We start from the raw sequence: 18,012 nt of genomic DNA on the forward strand, positions 1-18,012 counted from the left end.
TATGTGGTCTCAGTCTGGGCTACAGGAGTTCTCCTAATAGCAATGCCCTTTCCCTGACCCTTCATAATTTGGCGGTTTCTCAGCCTTTTTGTAGCTCTTTTTTTCTCATTCTAAAAGGTTAAAACCTCTCTCGCCCACCCCAAAGATTTACTGAATGGCAGAAAGCGCTTTAAAGCACAACATGCCAGTATTTGGTCTTCTCCTTTTAGCCCTATCCCTTTTGCCCCAAAACACCCCTGCAATGCAGCTTTCTCAAAACTTGAATATGGCGCTTGATGCACGTTATATAGTGGGTTCTATCTAACGGTATTTTTGCTTCGAGTAGACCCATTAAAATGAAAGCCGGTTACGTTAGAGCCATTTGAAACAGGCTCATTTTGCTCTTCGTCAATACAGCTAAAAGCAATTTGCAACAGCGCCGTTAATGAGCATAGTCCCACGCACTTGTAAACAAAAGGCCTACTACTCCCAGCATTCCCCAGGCACTACGTCCGACTAGGGCACGTTGGGAGTTGTAGGCTTTGCCTAATTTATATCGTCACCTTTTGCTAATAACCGCAATTATCATACCGTTGGTCCTTACGTAAACAAATCAGCACAGACTACGTTATCAGCTGACTGGGGGGCGGAGTTCTCATGTCTGCGGAAGTACAAAAGGCCATTTGGAAAAAATTCCTGTATGCGGGAACACTTCAGGATGAAGTATATAATTTTCTAATAAAAACCGAGCCTATTCTGTGGTACCGAGATCAACGCGGCCGCTACGGAAACGGCCGGAGTTAAACTATTTTCTCGCTAGGCTAGTGATGATCACACTAAAACAGCAGGCGCAGCAGCCAGTAGCAATTCAGTATCTGTAGTAGTGCCTGCCTCTTGGCCTTCTCTATTGGCGTAGCGGGAAAGAGGCGCGAGAACGCGTCAATTCTAAACTCGCGCCACCACCTAAGAACGGCGCTTTTTCGCCGAGAGAATCGCGCCCCTCTTCGCCGTTCCTTTGCTGCTTGCCGCGATGCCTGCTGAAACCAGTGCGGAGCAGCAGCCCGCGCTTTCTCAGGAGGAGCCCCCTGCGATGGACTCACCGCCTCACGGGGAGCTTCAGTACCTGAGGCAGATCGAGCAGATCCTGCGCTTCGGGCACAAAAAAGAGGATAGGACCGGAACTGGGACACTCTCCATCTTTGGCATGCAAGCGCGGTATAGCCTCCGAGGTGAAGCTTTTTGCCCTCCTGATTCCTTCCCGTTCTTTCCCGTTTCTTCCTTGCCCTTCGGGGATTGGTGGGAAAAAGCTGCCGCCAGCCTCTGACGCTTGCTAGAGAACGAATCCCGCCTGTCAGTAATTTTAGGAAGCTTGAAGAAGGGAAGCTTTATGAGACTGTTATAATTTATTAACATAACGCTTCTCATTTGAAACAAATGAAATTCTAATCTTTGTAGAGAGCTTGTACTCAATTATTTATTGGTTTAGTTATATCCCACCTTTTTTTTCTTGCAAGAAACTCAAGGTGGTATACATAATTCTCCATTTCTCAATCTGATCCCTACAACAACGCTGTGAGGTAGGTTGGGCTGAGAATCTGCGACTGGCCCGAAGTCACCCAACTGGCTCCATGGCTGAGCGGGGGCTACACCCTGCCTGTGTCCCAGTCACTACACCTCCCTGGCTTTCTACTAAGATTCCTTGAAATGGATGTCACTTGAAACAAATAGTGAATAGGATCCTGGTTTTCTAGATCCTGGTTTTATTTTGTTGGGTTTTAAAAAAAACTCTGTAGAGGAGGACGGGGGAGGAGCAGTAGAGTATCTGCCTCCGGAGCTGGCACGGGCCACCAATAGTTGCTGCGGTGGTGGCGGGAGGACGCAATATATTCCCGCCAGAACCCAAACTTCCGATCTTGGTGTTGTGTATTCATATGCACACGCCTGGTTTTCATTTTACAGGCCCAAATTCCAAGGTGACTCATGGGGGGCAAGTTTATTTTATTTAAAATAGGTGTATACTGTCCGTGCCTTTAGTCATTCAGCTCTCCCGATCGTTTGCAGGTTGATGTCCTAGCATACAAGGGCTTCCTTTGAAGCAGGGCGTAGCTTCCTTGCCAGAACCGTGTATTTATTGCTGTGTTTTTGGCTGCTGCTGGGGTGATTACAAACGAGGCTTCTCCTGTGAAATTCCACTACTATATTCATGGAATTTTACAGGAAAGGGTCTGGACAGTCTTGCATTTAAACCCCTTTGTAGTCGTTTGGAATTTCCCACTTTTTCTTTCTTTTCAAACCGGAAATGAAAAACGTTACGGAATAAAAGACAGTAAATGCACAATGCCTTTTAAACTGACAGTGCTAGGAGTCTTAGGGCAGCTTTGCCTTAACGTCAAGGCCCTAGAATCAGAGTGGATTTATTACATATTTTAAAAAAAAAGATTCCAGGGTGCTATCTTGTCTGACACTAGTGCTAATACAAATTACATTGCACTAATGTAAGCAACCTTTAGCACAATGCTGACAGCACTTGCTGGTAGAATAGGTTTCCACAGAAAAAGTATCACCTCTGCAAAGCTATAAGGTGTCCTAAAAATTGCTTGCTCTAGTGCAATGTAATTTATATTAGCACTAGTTTTGAATAAGACACTGCCTCAAGTTTAAAGTGAATTCTGAATTTAATATGGATTGTTAAATTGTACACTTAAAATGAATCCTATTAAACATATTGAATGATATGTTTGTCATACAATTTTAAAGAAGAAACTTGGGAGAAAATATTGATATCCAGGCTCAAGCATTAGAATACCTTATCCCTTTTCTGACTTATTAGTTGACATTCATTATTCCATTGTATTTTGTATTCATTACAGTTGCATCTCACCTTTCCACTTACAAATAACGCAAAGTGACTTACATGGTCTTTCCATTTCAATCTCACAACAACCCTGTGAGGTAGGTTAGGTCGAGTAAATGAATGGCTCAAAGTGACACAGTGCACTAAATGAGTGAATGAGGATAGAACCTAGATTTCTAGTCCGAGTCCAACATTTTAAGTGCTGCACTACAGCTATTGAATAAGTTCAATCACTGGGATACTTTTTGGGGATAGGAGGGGTTGTCCCCTTAAATAATGTTCAACGGTTGTTTCTCTGCTTCTGCCAACTTTGGGGCTCCTCTGAAAATACAAATTTCCTTGTTTCTCCATCCAGTTTTGTATTGAATTTAGGTGCCATGTACCACCTTAATTTGGTATTCATGGGAGTGATACTGTATTATTGCAGAAAATTATTACTTGTATTTACTTTTCATGACATAAAGAAACATTGTGTTTGTCCACACTGAGAGGCAGTGTGGACTGGCGATCCAGGTTCTTATCTCTACTTACCCATGAAGCTCATTGAATTACTTCAGGTCAGTCACAGCTTCTTAGCCCAACCTACCTTTGTGAGGATAAAAATGGAGTGGAGAACTATGTAAGCTGTCTTGGATTCCTCACAAAAGGGTGGCAATGTCATAATAACCAGGTTCAATCCTAGACAATTATTGATGTTTACCTACAGTCCAATGTAATTAACTCTGTACTGCATTACAACTTTACCTTGAAGGTGATCTTGTGTAGTCCCCCTTAAGACAATGAAACAAATTTGCTCTATCATTGTGTTGTGTACATATAACAATCTAAAACTTAATATACAATGAACAAATACCCAGTTTATACATTTACAGAGAAACCCCTCCCCCATTCTAAAATTTGAAATATTTTGGAATAAAAAGACCAACTTCAATTACAGATAGGAGAATGCTAAAATACCACGTAAACTGAGCCAGAACCAGTCCGAAACAGGCCAAACTTCAGTGGGAAAACAAAGATGAACAATTAGCATCTGTGTTGAGCAACCAAAAGTCATGTTAATAAATGTAATAGCTTGTTCATCTCATCCTTCACACTGATACCAGGTGTCATCTGATAAACAAACTGCCCTCTTAATCTTCTTTCAAAGACTCAGTTGAATTGCTAGCACCAAGATTTTAATTGAAAATCCATTAATTTCTACCAGCGTTTTAGGTCTAGCATGTCTTTTATTACACTAAATATCAGTCAAGTGTGCATTATCTCTTTTCAGAAGAGGTCTTCCAGTTTCACTATTTAAAAGGAATTATATTCCAAACATTGAGTTTGTAAATTGCACTCTTCCTTATTACCATACATTTAGGGCATTCTGATGTCCAGTATTTGTTATCGTTCAGTTGAGGTTTCACAGGATGATGTTTCAATGTTACTAAGGCAGTATAAAGGACATTAACCTTGATATTATAGTGATCAAGGATCTTATGGGTTTTATGGAGTAATCTACTGAATCACAAATGGCAGTCTTTTGGTATACTTCTACAGCTGGAACTGATAGCCATTAACCTTTTCCAGTTCCTTTTGTTTTAATGCCTCAGAATAATTAATTGTAGTCACTCAAAGCTTTCTGCAGCAAGTTCTTTACTACCTGCTTTTTCACTAACACAAAGTGTGCAGAATTAGAATTCAATAATGTATTCCTTTTTATAGGTTCTTCGTCGTGGCCTCTGTGCAGTCACACATATGAGTCTTTACATCACACATATGGGGTGCTGCGCCTGCACAGTGCCTTTGGCCGGAAGATTGCAAGCTAATGGATTTTTGGCGGGAAACTCCGCTCCCCCTCCCCCATGGCCTATTAAAGAGCGGAGCGTCCGCCATCTTGTTCAGTCTTTGCGACCGCCGTTCACTGTGCCTCGTGCCGCTTTCGTCTATCGCTCTGACCGTTACTCATATAGTTACTTTTTATTCTCGATTATTCTCCCAGTTGATATATCCCTGTTAGTTCTTGCTGCTTCTTACAGTTCTCTATTTAAAAAAAACAAACCAAAAATATATTCTTACCCTCTGTACTGTCTTTTTTCCCTTTCTTGCGATGGTGCAGCGAACGGCTTTCCGCAAATGTGCGGAATATGGGTCGAAGATGTCTCCGACTGACCCGCATGACCTATGCCTCCTCTGCTTGGGGGAGGGGCATAGGACTGACAAATGTTCCCACTGCCTGGCCTTCTCTAAGCAGGCCATATGATTACCACCCTACGACAGGCGATGACACAACCCTGGGACTTGCCCTCTCACCCTCAACCCACGTCGCAGAGGTATGAATCCATGTACCGGGTTCGGGAGGAGGACATTCCCTTCCTCCTCCGCCACCCCAAGCCAAACTCGGTCATGGTGGAGTCCTCCCAGGGTAGAGAAGCAAGAGGCCACACCGCTCCAAAGGATAAGGAGGGACATAAAATCGACTCCCTGGCCAGGAAAGTCTACGCAGCCTCAGACCTGGGGCTGCGTATTTCCAACTACGAGGCGACATTGGCGAGGTACCAGTACTTCATAATGCAACGCCTCAACGTCGTCTCGACCCTCCCAGACCACCAGGGTGACCTGGCGAAGGTGCTAATAAAGGAGCTGATGCATGTTGCCATCGAGCAGTTGTCCACAGCGAGGCACCATGTGGACACTGACTCAAGAGCCTTGGTCGGTGCTATCTCTCCGCAGACATGCGTGGTTAAGGAGTGCCAACTTCCCGGAGGAGACTAAGCGCCGAATTGAGGAAATGCCCTTTGACGGTCTGGGCTTTTCCACTCCAGGACTGATCACAAGCTCAAACTCCATGAGTCCCGCATGACGGCCCGACGGATGGAGCTCCAGTCTCAACCTAGGTGTAAGTGGGCATGGACCCATCTGTCCTATAGACAGTCCTATCAGCCTAGGCAACAGCCGCAGCACTGACCACAGCAACACCGCCAACAGCCCCAGCAACGTTACCAACAGGGCTGTCGCCGTTATGACGGAAATAGGAGGCAGCGTTGATGAGACTGGCGAACCATTCCTCTGACCCATCCTATACCCACCCCACTCTCATCTGGGGATCGGCTGCGAAGCCAACTCCCCATCTGGGAGTCTATCACATCTGACCGGTGGGTATTGTCCATCATACAGCACGGCTATCGGATAGAATTCAACATCGTTCCTCCATCGAGTCCGATCCAGTTTACATCATGCTCGCCGGTATTGCTCGATGAAATACAACAACTTCTTCGTAAAGGAGCGATTCGTCAAATAACTCCACATGACGGACTCCACGGATTCTACTCCAGATACTTTACAGTCCCGAAACGGGATGGTGGCCTACATCCGATTTTGGACTTACATAATCTGAATCGATTTATTGTGACAAAAAAGTTTCGAATGACCACCCTTCAAAATATTTTGCCGCTGCTAAGGAAAGAGGATTGGTTCGCCTCATTGGACCTGAAGGACGCCTATTTCCATATTGCGATCCAACCCAATTATAGACGTTCCTTTGCTTTGCTGTTGCTTCTGATTTATACGAATTTACGGTTCTACCCTTCGGTTTGGCCACTGCTCCGAGAGTGTTCACTAAATGCATGGCCCCTATCTGTGCTTTCCTACGCCTCCAGGGCATACAAGTTTACCCTTACCTTGATGACTGGCTCCTGGTGTCCTGGTCTAGGGAAGCTCTCATCACATCCATCCATACAACCTGTGCCTTATTAGACGATCTGGGCCTATGCATTAATACTGAGAAATCTTCTCTTCTGGTGCAGAAGCTTACATTCATCAGAGCCCATTTGGATTCGATGTTGGAAAAGGCCTTCCTCCCTCAGGACAGACAACAGACTCTCGCTCACCACATCCATCGAATGCGACGAGACGGGACGGTTCCAGCGAAGTCCATCCAGAGGCTTCTGGGACATATGGCTTCCTCCGTTCTGGTGGTACCACATGCCAGACTTCAACTTTGCAACTATTTCTCATCAAGATGTTCCATCCACAGAGAGATCCACCGTCGAAGTTGCTTCGAATCCCATCCTCGGTGCTTTATTCTCTACTATGGTGGTCGGCCCCGGCCAATCTGACTGTTGGGGTTCCCTTCAGGCCCCGATGCCCATCGATAACCCTCGGTACCGACGCTTCTCTTCTGGGGTGGGGAGCAGTATGCTCCGGCCTATATACCCAGGGCACGTGGATTCATCAGGAATCCACGAATCATATCAACTTCCTGGAGCTGTTGGCGGTATTCAAAGCCCTACTTTCTTTTGAGGATGTTCTCCAACATCAGGTCGTTCAGACAACATTGGACAACATAGCCACCATCTTTTATCTGAACAAACAAGGTGGAACGAAATCCCCAACTCTGGCCAGACTTTCTATGCAGCTCTGGGACTGGTGCATTTCGAGAGACATTACACTAATGGCAGTCCATTTGGCCAGTACGGACAATGTGGAAGCGGACCTTCTCAGCAGGCGCATGTTCACCTCTCACGAATGGGAGCTAGATCCTCAGACACGTGACGATCTTTTTCATCACTGGGGGTTCCCCGACGTGGACTTGTTCGCCACCCAACAGAACAAGGTGTGCGAGACTTTCTGTTCGAGAGCGGGAATCGGGTATAGATTCCTAGGGGATGCCTTCATGATCCCATGGAACAACCTGAACTTTTACGCCTTCCCGCCAATTCCTCTTGTGATGAGAGTCATAGCGAACATTGTATATGATCGGGCCACGGGGGTACTAATTACCCCTTGGTGGCCACGCCAACCTTGGTTTGCCACACTGCTCGACATTTCTCACGGGGAATACCTTCATCTTCCACTGCTTCTGTACCTCATAACCCAGCAGAACAGTGCGCTTCGCCATCCAGATATACTATCGTTGAAACTAACAGCGTGGCAAATCTGATAGCTAACTCTGCTTCATCTGTACAGACGGCAACTTTAAGTGATTCGAATCCTGCCTTCGAATCTGCTGCGTTCAGAACCTTCAAATCCACTGGAGTCAGCGCTGCTTCCTCTTTTGCTCCTCCAGCACCGTCGGATCCGAGGATTACTCTGTCAAATCCGACAACCTTTCATCCTGATATTCAACACATCCTTGATTCCGCTTTAAAGTCATCTACACGGAAGTCCTACATGGCCAAATGGAGGCGATTTTCCACCTTTGCCGAGTCTCATTCGTTCTCTCCATTTGCATCATCGATACATCAAATTCTTCAGTTCCCATTAGAACTGCATCACTCGGGACTGAAACCATCTTCAATTAAAGTGTATACGACGGCAATTGCCTATCATCATGGCATGGTGGACGGATCACCCATCTTCTCTCAACCTACTATTAAGAGGTTTCTTAAGGGTCTTTATAATCTCAATCCATCAATCAGGCCAGTAATGCCTACCTGGAGTCTCTCTGTTGTTTTACAAGCGCTTACAAGAGCTCCTTTCGAACCATTGGCAGCAGTCGATTTACGTCTTGTTTTGTGGAAAACTGCATTTCTTGTGGCGGTTACTTCGGCCCGGAGGGCCAGTGAGCTCTGCGCTCTTCGCATAGACCCTCCTTACCTAAATTTTCACAGAGAAAAGGTCGTCCTACGGCTTGATCCATCTTTTCTTCTAAGGTGTCCACGCCTTTTCATATGGGACAGGATATTATTTTACCTGCCTTTTTTCCATCTCCATCGAATCCTTTAGAAAGATCGTTACACTCACTTGACGTTCGGCGCTGCTTAGCCTTCTACAGATCTAGAACGGAATCTGTTTGGCGCTCGCATAGACTATTCTTTAAATATTCTACCAGAGATCAAGGCACTCCAGTCACTCCTCAGAGACTCTAAGTGGATAGTCCATACTATCACTTTATCTTATCAACTGGCTAAGATTGACTTACCCACAACTCCTCGAAGCCATTCGACTAGGGCTGTTGCTGCCTTGTCTGTCTTTGCATCGGGAGTCCCGATTCATGATGTATGTCGAGCTGCTACTTGGGTGAATCCTTGCACTTTTGCCAGACATTATCGTTTAGATGTTCGGGCTTGACAAGATTGCTCCTTCGGCAGAGCCGTTCTTTCATCTGTTCTTCGTTGAGGACACCTCTCCTCCTCCATCATGGTAAGCTTGCTAATCACCCATATGTGTGAGGTACAGAGGCCATGACGAAGAAAAGCAAGTTGCTTACCTGTAACTGATGTTCTTTGAGTGGCCATCTGTGCAGTCACACAACCCACCCACTGGCCCCGCTTGGTGTCGGTGAGTGGACATTTTGTTGGTATCGACCATTTCCATTCTTCTTGGTACCGATGTCATTACAGTAGGGATAATTTTTCTTTTTTGCCACATGGGGGCGTACGTTCGGTCGTCAAAGACTGAACAAGATGGCGGACGCTCCGCTCTTTAATAGGCCATGGGGGAGGGGGAGCGGAGCTTTCCTGCCAAAAAACCGTTAGCTTGCAATCTTCCGGCCAAAGGCACTGTGCAGGTGCAGCACCCCATATGTGTGATGCAAAGACTCATATGTGTGACTGCACAGATGGCCACTCGAAGAACATCAGTTACAGGTAAGCAACCTGCTTTTTCCTATATTACCTTGTTTTGTACGGGCCATTAGATATCTTTAATTTCTCATTCAGAAAGGGAAGCCAACCATTTGCAGTTGGCTGCTTTCATGGTAATTTTATAGTGAACATCCTGTTCATTGAATCATACTCTTTTGCTTCTACTGCTGTATGTGTTATATCTTCTGTGTATCAGCAATACAGGAGGTCATCATGGTCAATACAACATCTTTGAGTTCATACATGCAATGCCAAAAATGGTGTCAATAGATTTTCTCATTAAGTTCATGCTTATTTACCATTAGAACACATGTTGCTACCTTGTAAGCACACCATTACTAATCCATCAGCATCCCTAATCAGAAAGCCAAAAGCAACCAAAAAGGTTTCTTTTAAAATCCATTAATTTCATAATTTCCCTATTGTTTAAGCAGATTAATTTCACATTTTTCCTCTCCCAGTTCTTTAAATCTGCACTGTATTATATTTAATGTTATACACAAGTAATGCCAGTTGCATGGCCAGAAGTTGCTTGTACTGGAAGGAAGGATTGTATGAAAAACTGTTCTAATAATGAAGCTCCACACAAATCATGAATTAAAGCAAAAAGCTTTAGTCACCCTATAACTTCCTAAAATAATGAATGAAACATGGTTTTGGTATGCTATGAACAATAGATGCTTTCATGCATATCCTAACAAAGTGAAATATTTGGCATCCTCACATAAGCAGTATTTTTGCTGACAATATTCTTTTGTCAATGGCATTCAGAAGAGGCAAACCAGTAGTAAGTTATGAAGGTACAGAAAATGTATCTTTGCCCCTGTACTTTCTCTTAAGCCTGTTTCAGAGGGTGAATGCTGAATGGCCATCAGGCCTATGTCTGTGGCTTGCTTAACTTTTTACATAATTTAAAAATATATCTGGAGAGAAGCTAACTGGTGAAATAGAAGTTTGAGAACAGCATACAGAAGGAATTGAAAATGTACTCACTACTTCATACTGCAATTGGTAAGGGTACCATACAGTGTGACTGCCTGTAACCATCTGAATTTGAAGATTATGGGCATCCAAGAAAAGGTGGGAGAAGTGTGAAGGCAAAGATTGCCTCCACATTCCTGCTGACTAGCCTTCTGTGGCTTTTGCCCCTCTCACAGGAAACATGGTAGAGACTACTGCTTTTCTCCCAGTTCCCAGAAACTCACCCCCAAATCCCCACAGGCTCTGAAGTTGCACTTGGTACTTCAGAGTCACAACCAGCAAGAGAAGAATTGCAGCAGCTTTGAGAGTGGAAGTTAAGGTTATTCTTGAGGTTGGAGCAGGGACTCTGACCTATCCTATGGCAAGTGTCTAGCAGTTGTACGACTGCACCCTAAGTATTTTTTTCCTGCTTCTGATGCTGATTTAAATATAAGATGCTAATTTAGAATGTTCCTTTATCACCTGTAATTCTCTTTAACATTTATTTTCAGATAATTTCCCACTGCTAACAACAAAAAGGGTGTTCTGGAAGGGAGTGCTTGAAGAACTACTTTGGTTTATCAAGGTATGCTATTTAATGCATTAGATGCAAACTTAATAGAGTAGAACTACTGAAATCATTTGGACTTACGTTAGTCATGATAAATTCAATTGGTATCAGTGGGTCTAGCTTAAATATGAATAAGTTGAGATACATCCCAATCTATTTTAGAACTTGATAACTACTGTAGTGCATAACTAGTTGATACTACATTACACTTAACTTAAATAGTGTTATATGTTTAACAAGGTAGGATAGTCCTGTTGTGTTCCCCTTTGAAGTTCAGTCTTATGTATTTTTTCCTGTAGTGTTAAAAGATAGTATTTTTTTTAAATTGACATTTTTATACTACCTTTTTAATGCAAATGTTTCTGGGGTGTCACAATTAAAAATGTTATACATTCAATATTAGACAATTTAAATAGCAAGGTCAACAGTAAAACCACACCTCCAGTTATATCCTAGAAACCTGGTGTAAAAATATTTTCATTCATCTCTGCAGGAAGAGCAATGAAAAACAAAACAGGCCTGTCAAAGAAATGTATTTCCACAGCACTAGACAGGGTTGAACCCAAACGAATTAAGACTATATAGGGCTTTAGTCAAGATCAGCATTTGAATCAGGCTTGGAAACAACTGGTAACCAATGCAGATATTTCCAAACTAATATGATTGTCAGCAGCTTATATCCATTAAAAATGGTAGGAAGCATTCTATTATCCCTCCCTGTTATATGCAGAGGTAAGAAATTAAAAATAAGGAAATGATCTGTAAGGAAAAGTGGTGGGAATTGTAGGACAACTGGCCTTTCTCCCTGTCCTTTCTTGCCACTTAGTCATAGCATCTGATAGGTAAATTCCTTTCCATGGCAAATTCTTGTGAGTGATTCACCATGGACTTGAGTTACTGTATCGAATGGGAAGAAGAAAACCCCTGTGAATAGGAATCTGCAGGTGTACTGAACACAATACAGCAATGTCTTTCTCTGAATTTAGCATCTAGCAAATTATATTTGTTTTATTGTTTATATATTATGTTGTATTTATTAACAAACATATACAGCATATGAGTAGTCAGAACCTTTCAGTAGCTGCTTTTCATTGAACAAAATGCTTAAGAACCAAACAGTAGAATGAAGTGAAAAGGAAACATACATTCATATAAAAGGTTTGTTGTAACATTAAGAAGCAAGAAATCTGAATGGTGGGAAACAAATTTAAAGTGAGGCATTTGTACAGAATATTTGACATTGTAGATAATATTACAAAATGCAATTGCAAAAGTTGAGTGTTGAACCCATGGTAACACCTGAATTCAGTTGTCATCATACATCCAAATGGCAGCTTACTAATGTAATGTGACTGTTTTTTCAAAGATTTAGTGCCAAGAACCATGAAATCCTCATGGATTTTAGAAGGCCACTTGTGTTGGCCCTTCCATTTAGCTTTGTTATATTTCATTTCCAGAGAGTTTGAGCACAGTATCTTATTTTAAATTACTTACAAATTATTCTATCAGAAAGCAGATGGAAAAATCCACTATTAAACTTGTAAAGAAATCATGAATTGTTTTAGCTTATTTTTGCTATCATCAGCATTATTTGAGTATTCTGATAATTGTGTTCTCTCTTATCCCACATAGGGCTCTACAAATGCAAAGGAGCTCTCTGCTAAAGGTGTTAAGATTTGGGATGCAAATGGTTCACGTGAATTCTTAGACAAACAGGGATTCTATTCTAGAGAGGAAGGAGATTTGGGCCCTGTTTATGGCTTCCAGTGGAGGCATTTTGGAACTGAATACAAAGATAAGAATACAGGTGAGGACAGAGTAAATTTTGGCTACCTATATTTAGGGATCTGCAAACATAAGGACAAAATGAACTGTTTAACTCAATCTTGTATTCTAAGGCAGACAATACATTAATATATTATTTTACAGTTGTATTGAATAAAGATTTTCCTTTCTAAAGTACAGTTGATTTTGGAAGCAACAATTATGCATTTCTCTTAACTTTGTCATTATCTGAATACATTGCTCATGGTATTCAGTTTAGTCTTCAGTAAGACATACAATCTCTTATTGAAAATATACTTGAATCAATACATAATATAGTTTTTTCAGCACCTTGGGAACTTCTAATTGTACTGAGGCAGATTTATAGGTGTTCCTACTTCCTAAAACACTTAAATGTCCTTCTCAGAGGAAAGAAAACCATTTTACAGTCCAACCTACCAAAACATCTAAACTGAAGTACTTGTACTGATTATAGGTCTTGTTTGTACATACGTGCTCTTTATTTTTCTTAATTTACTAATATCTGAATGTGTAAATTGACATAATTGACAAGTGTTGTATATGAGGTGCCACAGGGATGTATGAAAGTTCTGTCTGTGGTATAAGAGGGCTCATTCATTTGCATTGTTCATACCCAACATGCCATTACAGTTATTGAGTGTAAGTGTGCATACTGGGAGCCTGTCCATGGTTGCATTGATCAATAAGCCTCATAGCTGTCAGACATTTCTGAAAGGAAAATTCAACTGGACTTTTATTTATTATATTTATGTCACTCCCTTTTTCCTGCAAGCATTCCAAAGCAATGCATGTAAATCCTTTTTCTTTTCATTTTAGCTTCACAACAGTTCTCTGAGGTATGTTAGGCTGAGAGTCAGTGACTGGCTCAAAGTCATCCAAGTAACTTCATGACTGAGTGGGGGCCACAACCTGGATTTCCAGAATCCCAATCCTATACTCTAAACACTATACCACACAGATTTTTAAGATTAAATTAAAAAAGACAATACCACAGTGGTATGATTGTCTTCTAAAAGTGAGCTTGACACGTGTGTTAAAGACCATTATAAAAAAAAATCAATTTTTTCTTCCATATCCCTTTAGATTATACAGGACAAGGAATAGATCAGCTGCAGCAAGTGATTGATACAATCAAAAATGATCCTGATAATAGAAGAATTATCATGTGTGCATGGAATCCCAAAGGTATGTAATGGCATTTAATTATGTGAAATCATTATAGCTGTGTGTGCAGGCACTAGTTCTCAGACACTAGAACAGCTACTAAAAACTGTAAGTTGGCTTCATGTTGGCTTGCATATCCTTTGTACGTGCTAACAAGTTAGTGTGGAACCAAGGTAAATTGTTTTTAAATTAGGTAATTTAAAATTAGGTAATTGAAAAAGCATGCTTTAATATAAAATACATTTCTTCTGTGTTCACTTGGGAGTGGGGAGCTTTACGAAATTGCCACTGCAAGTACTTTACAGGATAGACCAGTTTATGCAAATGGATTTGCTGCTGCTTTGCATTTTTGTATATTTCTGCCTATTTCTAAGAGCGACACACTGTGGGTAGAATGTTACTACTGGATATTTTTCAGTGCTTTGTTACCATATTTGTAGCATGTCTTCTTTTTGTTTATCAGATATCTCTGCAATGGCCTTACCTCCCTGTCATGCTCTCTGCCAGTTCTATGTTTTAAATGGTGAACTCTCTTGTCAGTTATATCAACGTTCTGGAGATATGGGATTAGGAGTACCTTTTAACATTGCCAGTTATTCGTTGCTCACTTCAATGATTGCTCATGTTACAGGGTTGAAGGTAACTTTTAATACTTCTAGTATTTATTTCCTTTATATATTAGACAATAAGAAAAGCCATTGCTGAATCACAGCACAGGTCCATCTAGTCAAGCATTGTTTGCACAGTGGCCAACCAGCTGCCTGTAGGAAACCCAGAATAGAGCAGGAGGGTACTAGTACCTTGATGTCCAAGATCTCTAGCAACTGATGTACACAGGTACATTTGCCTCTGATGGCAGAGGTGGCATATAGTCATCTGGACTACTAGGCACTGACTACTTAGCCTTATGTTCAATGAATTTGGCTAAGACTGAGAAATATATATATATATATATTTGCTTTTCCTCACCATGCATTATTTTGTACACCACTGTCATAACTCTCCAGCTCACTGCCTTTCTAAACAGTTGTAGATGGAAGCTGCTGCAATCTCTCATTTTAGTTGTACTTTTCTCCACTTTTTTCAGCTTCTTCCTTAGGTATAGTGACCAGATTAAGATAGAAACTGTTTTGGTATATGAAAAATTGGAATAAAAATATGGCTGGGTTCATATTTTTGCATGGAGTGGACCTTTGCAAATGACATTTTCACAGGCAGAAGGGGGAGGTATGCTTTCTGAAAAATGTTCATAGCAAAATCTTCAAATCATTGCAAGCACCAAAATTTAGAAGTTGAATTTTAACTTTCTATGTCTGCTGTAAGTACTCATAACTACCCATGGCAGATTTTATGTACCATGTGTTCTGCATTTTATTGGGGCAGTGGTGGGAGGAGAACCATTTTGGATAAAGATGGGATAGAAATGTTTTAAATAATATGCAGGAGGATTTTGGTAGCTGTAATAGATTACACTTATGAGGGCAGATACAGAGGTAGCTACTGGGAGAGAAGAAGACTGCCTAAAGCCGAGAGAAGCAACTAAACTATAAATGCTGGGGGCAGGATAGCACTGCTTGTGTCTTGTTTTTTGACTGAGTAGAAGAGCGTATCTACTATAAGTCCCTCCAACTTTTGAATAGCAGTTATGCATTCTAGCAACAGATAACAGAAAATTACCATAATCCACAGATTATATGCACAGAGTGAGGAAGCAAAGATCACTCCTTTAGGTCCTCTTTCTGATACTGAACCTCATTCCAGGTTTACTGCAGTAAAATAGCTGCATTTGAATTTTGTTCAGAGGAATGAGGATTTAACTTATAACTATTAGAGAAGTGATTTCCTGAGAAATTTGATTCAGTAATATTTAAATAACATGACTTTATTTGCATCATGCATATTCTTGTTTGTTATTTTTTCTGTTGCATACCTTAATGCTTATTCCCTTTTTATTTAGCCTGGTGAGTTCATACACACATTAGGAGATGCTCATATATACCTAAACCATATTGAACCTTTGAAAATCCAGGTAAACGTTTAGAATATTTGCAAGTTTCCATATTACTAGTGCTACTAAGTTTCTATATCCTTTCATAATTGTATAATCTTGAAGTGTTACAAATGAACTGTCTGATATGAATCAGGCTGAGGCTATATTTTTGCTAAAATTTATAGCATGTCACTTGAATGTTATAGACACCTAATTTACTTCTAAGTTTTATCTGTGTTCCAGAAAAAGAAAATTGGGTTTACATTTTGATCCTGCCTATTCATCTTATTTCCCTTTATCACAAAACATTGCTATTTTATTTATTGTTACTATCACAGAACACCCCCAAGTTTGTGGGCTTAGAGTTGTGTTACATTTACTATTAAAGCCCTTGGTGCAATAAAAGCAATTTTCTCTCTTCAGCACGTATAATGAAATGTTTGATATGTCTGCCACTTAGCTGGGGGGGCATAACAGCTTCTCATGGATCCTATTGTACTTGTGCACTCAAGGGAATGACTGTTTATATGCATTGGCTTCCATTTGTTTAAAATTAATCCAAAATGAATAGAAATGCTTATTTCTAGAATGGGGTAGGTAAGCAGAGCCTGTAAGCACAATGGTACCAGCATAGGTGGAAGAGTCCTGTTGGATACTGTCCTTGACCTGGTTGGAAGGCAGGATAGTGTGCTGGGGACATTTCTACAGCTTCTGTCCACATAACAAATGCAGTATGGCTGAATGTTAGGTAAGATAGGTTAGTCCCTCATGCTGACTACTTTGTGTCAAAAATTTATAGGAAGATGAATCTGCAATAAACCAGGTATTATTGGAGATAATTGTATAATTATCTGTTAACACTCCAACCAAATATAGCTATTATACACAAGAATGTGCACTAATTTAAACCAACCATTGTGAAATTTATTACTTAAATGTGTATCCCTTAAAGCTAATTACAGTATTTACCGTTTATTTATGATCTCTACCTCATGGAATGATAATTTATCTTAATTTCAGCTTCAGAGGCAGCCAAGACCTTTTCCCAAACTCAAAATTCTTCGAAAAGTGGAAAACATAAATGATTTCAAGGCAGATGACTTTAAGATAGAGGATTATAATCCTCATCCAACTATCAAAATGGAAATGGCTGTCTAATGGATTTGTTCTAATGATCAGTCCACAGTTCTGCTTTTTAATGTCACTCAGAAGGCTACAAAGGTCAATATTTTAAGAAGTGATCACAGCTTTCATATGGAGCTTGAATCTGAAGTATACATTTAAATATGCACTGTATTTGATGCTTGCACTTGTGCAGAGGGGGATGCTCTTTTCAATTTTGGTAAATGAAAGATGTATATCTATATCTTGTATAGTTATTTGTATTAAGTGTTCCATGTTCTGAACAATACAATCCAATACATGTGGTACTGCTGTAGTATACATATGAAAGATGTGCTATCAACATTGATAAAATCTTTTAGAACTAAGTTGACAGCAGTGAAAAGAATGCTACATTCAAGGCTTAGGATAAATATTGAGCAATTTTTATGTAAAATTCCAAATAGTAGCAATGTAAAGTGGCTAGAAATTATTCACATCCCTGAGAGAAACAAGAAAACGCTGAACAAAAAATAGGGGTGGTGGTGGTGGTGGTAAGAAGGTGTCTCTGCACTCCATGGGAAAAAGGTTTAATGCACATGCATATCTCTTCCCCCCTGAATTTAAGGGGATTTCACTCCTTGAAGTCTTTTATTTTAGTAAAATGCAAATTCTAGGGTGCTTAAGAAATTTCTGCCTTGGCAAAATTCCCATACTTAATTTTTTTTGCTACAATGTACTAAGAGTCACTTCAGTGATGACAGGTGAATTTTGAAGCCCTCTCCCTTTTCATGTCCTTGAATCTAATTTTGTGTGCCATGTTCTAGATCAGTATATCCTCAGAAAAGCCCAACTATTCTCCCTTCCTACAGTTATTTCTTAATGTAACTCATGTCCCGTGATTAAGGATAGGAAACTGTTCTCCTAGTCTTACCTTCTCTCTTCACAGGGCTTGGTCCAATTTTCAGTCTCTGAAGGTAGTTGCTTGCGAGACATTGTATTCACTTCACACTGCTGATGA

The 18,012-nt window shown here is 40.9% G+C and overlaps 1 protein-coding gene across 1 annotated transcript; it reads left to right on the forward strand.

Moving 5' to 3' along the window:
• The first annotated feature begins 935 nt into the window (after positions 1-935).
• TYMS (thymidylate synthetase) lies at positions 936-17,997 on the forward strand. The gene is made up of 7 exons (XM_044424011.1): positions 936-1,208; positions 10,872-10,945; positions 12,563-12,737; positions 13,820-13,921; positions 14,364-14,539; positions 15,858-15,929; positions 16,911-17,997. The coding sequence occupies exons 1-7, from the start codon at positions 1,010-1,012 to the stop codon at positions 17,046-17,048; spliced, it is 936 nt and encodes a 311-aa protein (XP_044279946.1). The 5' UTR covers positions 936-1,009; the 3' UTR covers positions 17,049-17,997.
• Positions 17,998-18,012: the final 15 nt, after the last annotated feature.

Source organism: Varanus komodoensis, unplaced genomic scaffold (assembly GCF_004798865.1).
Source record: "Varanus komodoensis strain SLA01 unplaced genomic scaffold, ASM479886v1 scaffold14_1, whole genome shotgun sequence".
NCBI lineage: Eukaryota > Metazoa > Chordata > Lepidosauria > Squamata > Varanidae > Varanus > Varanus komodoensis.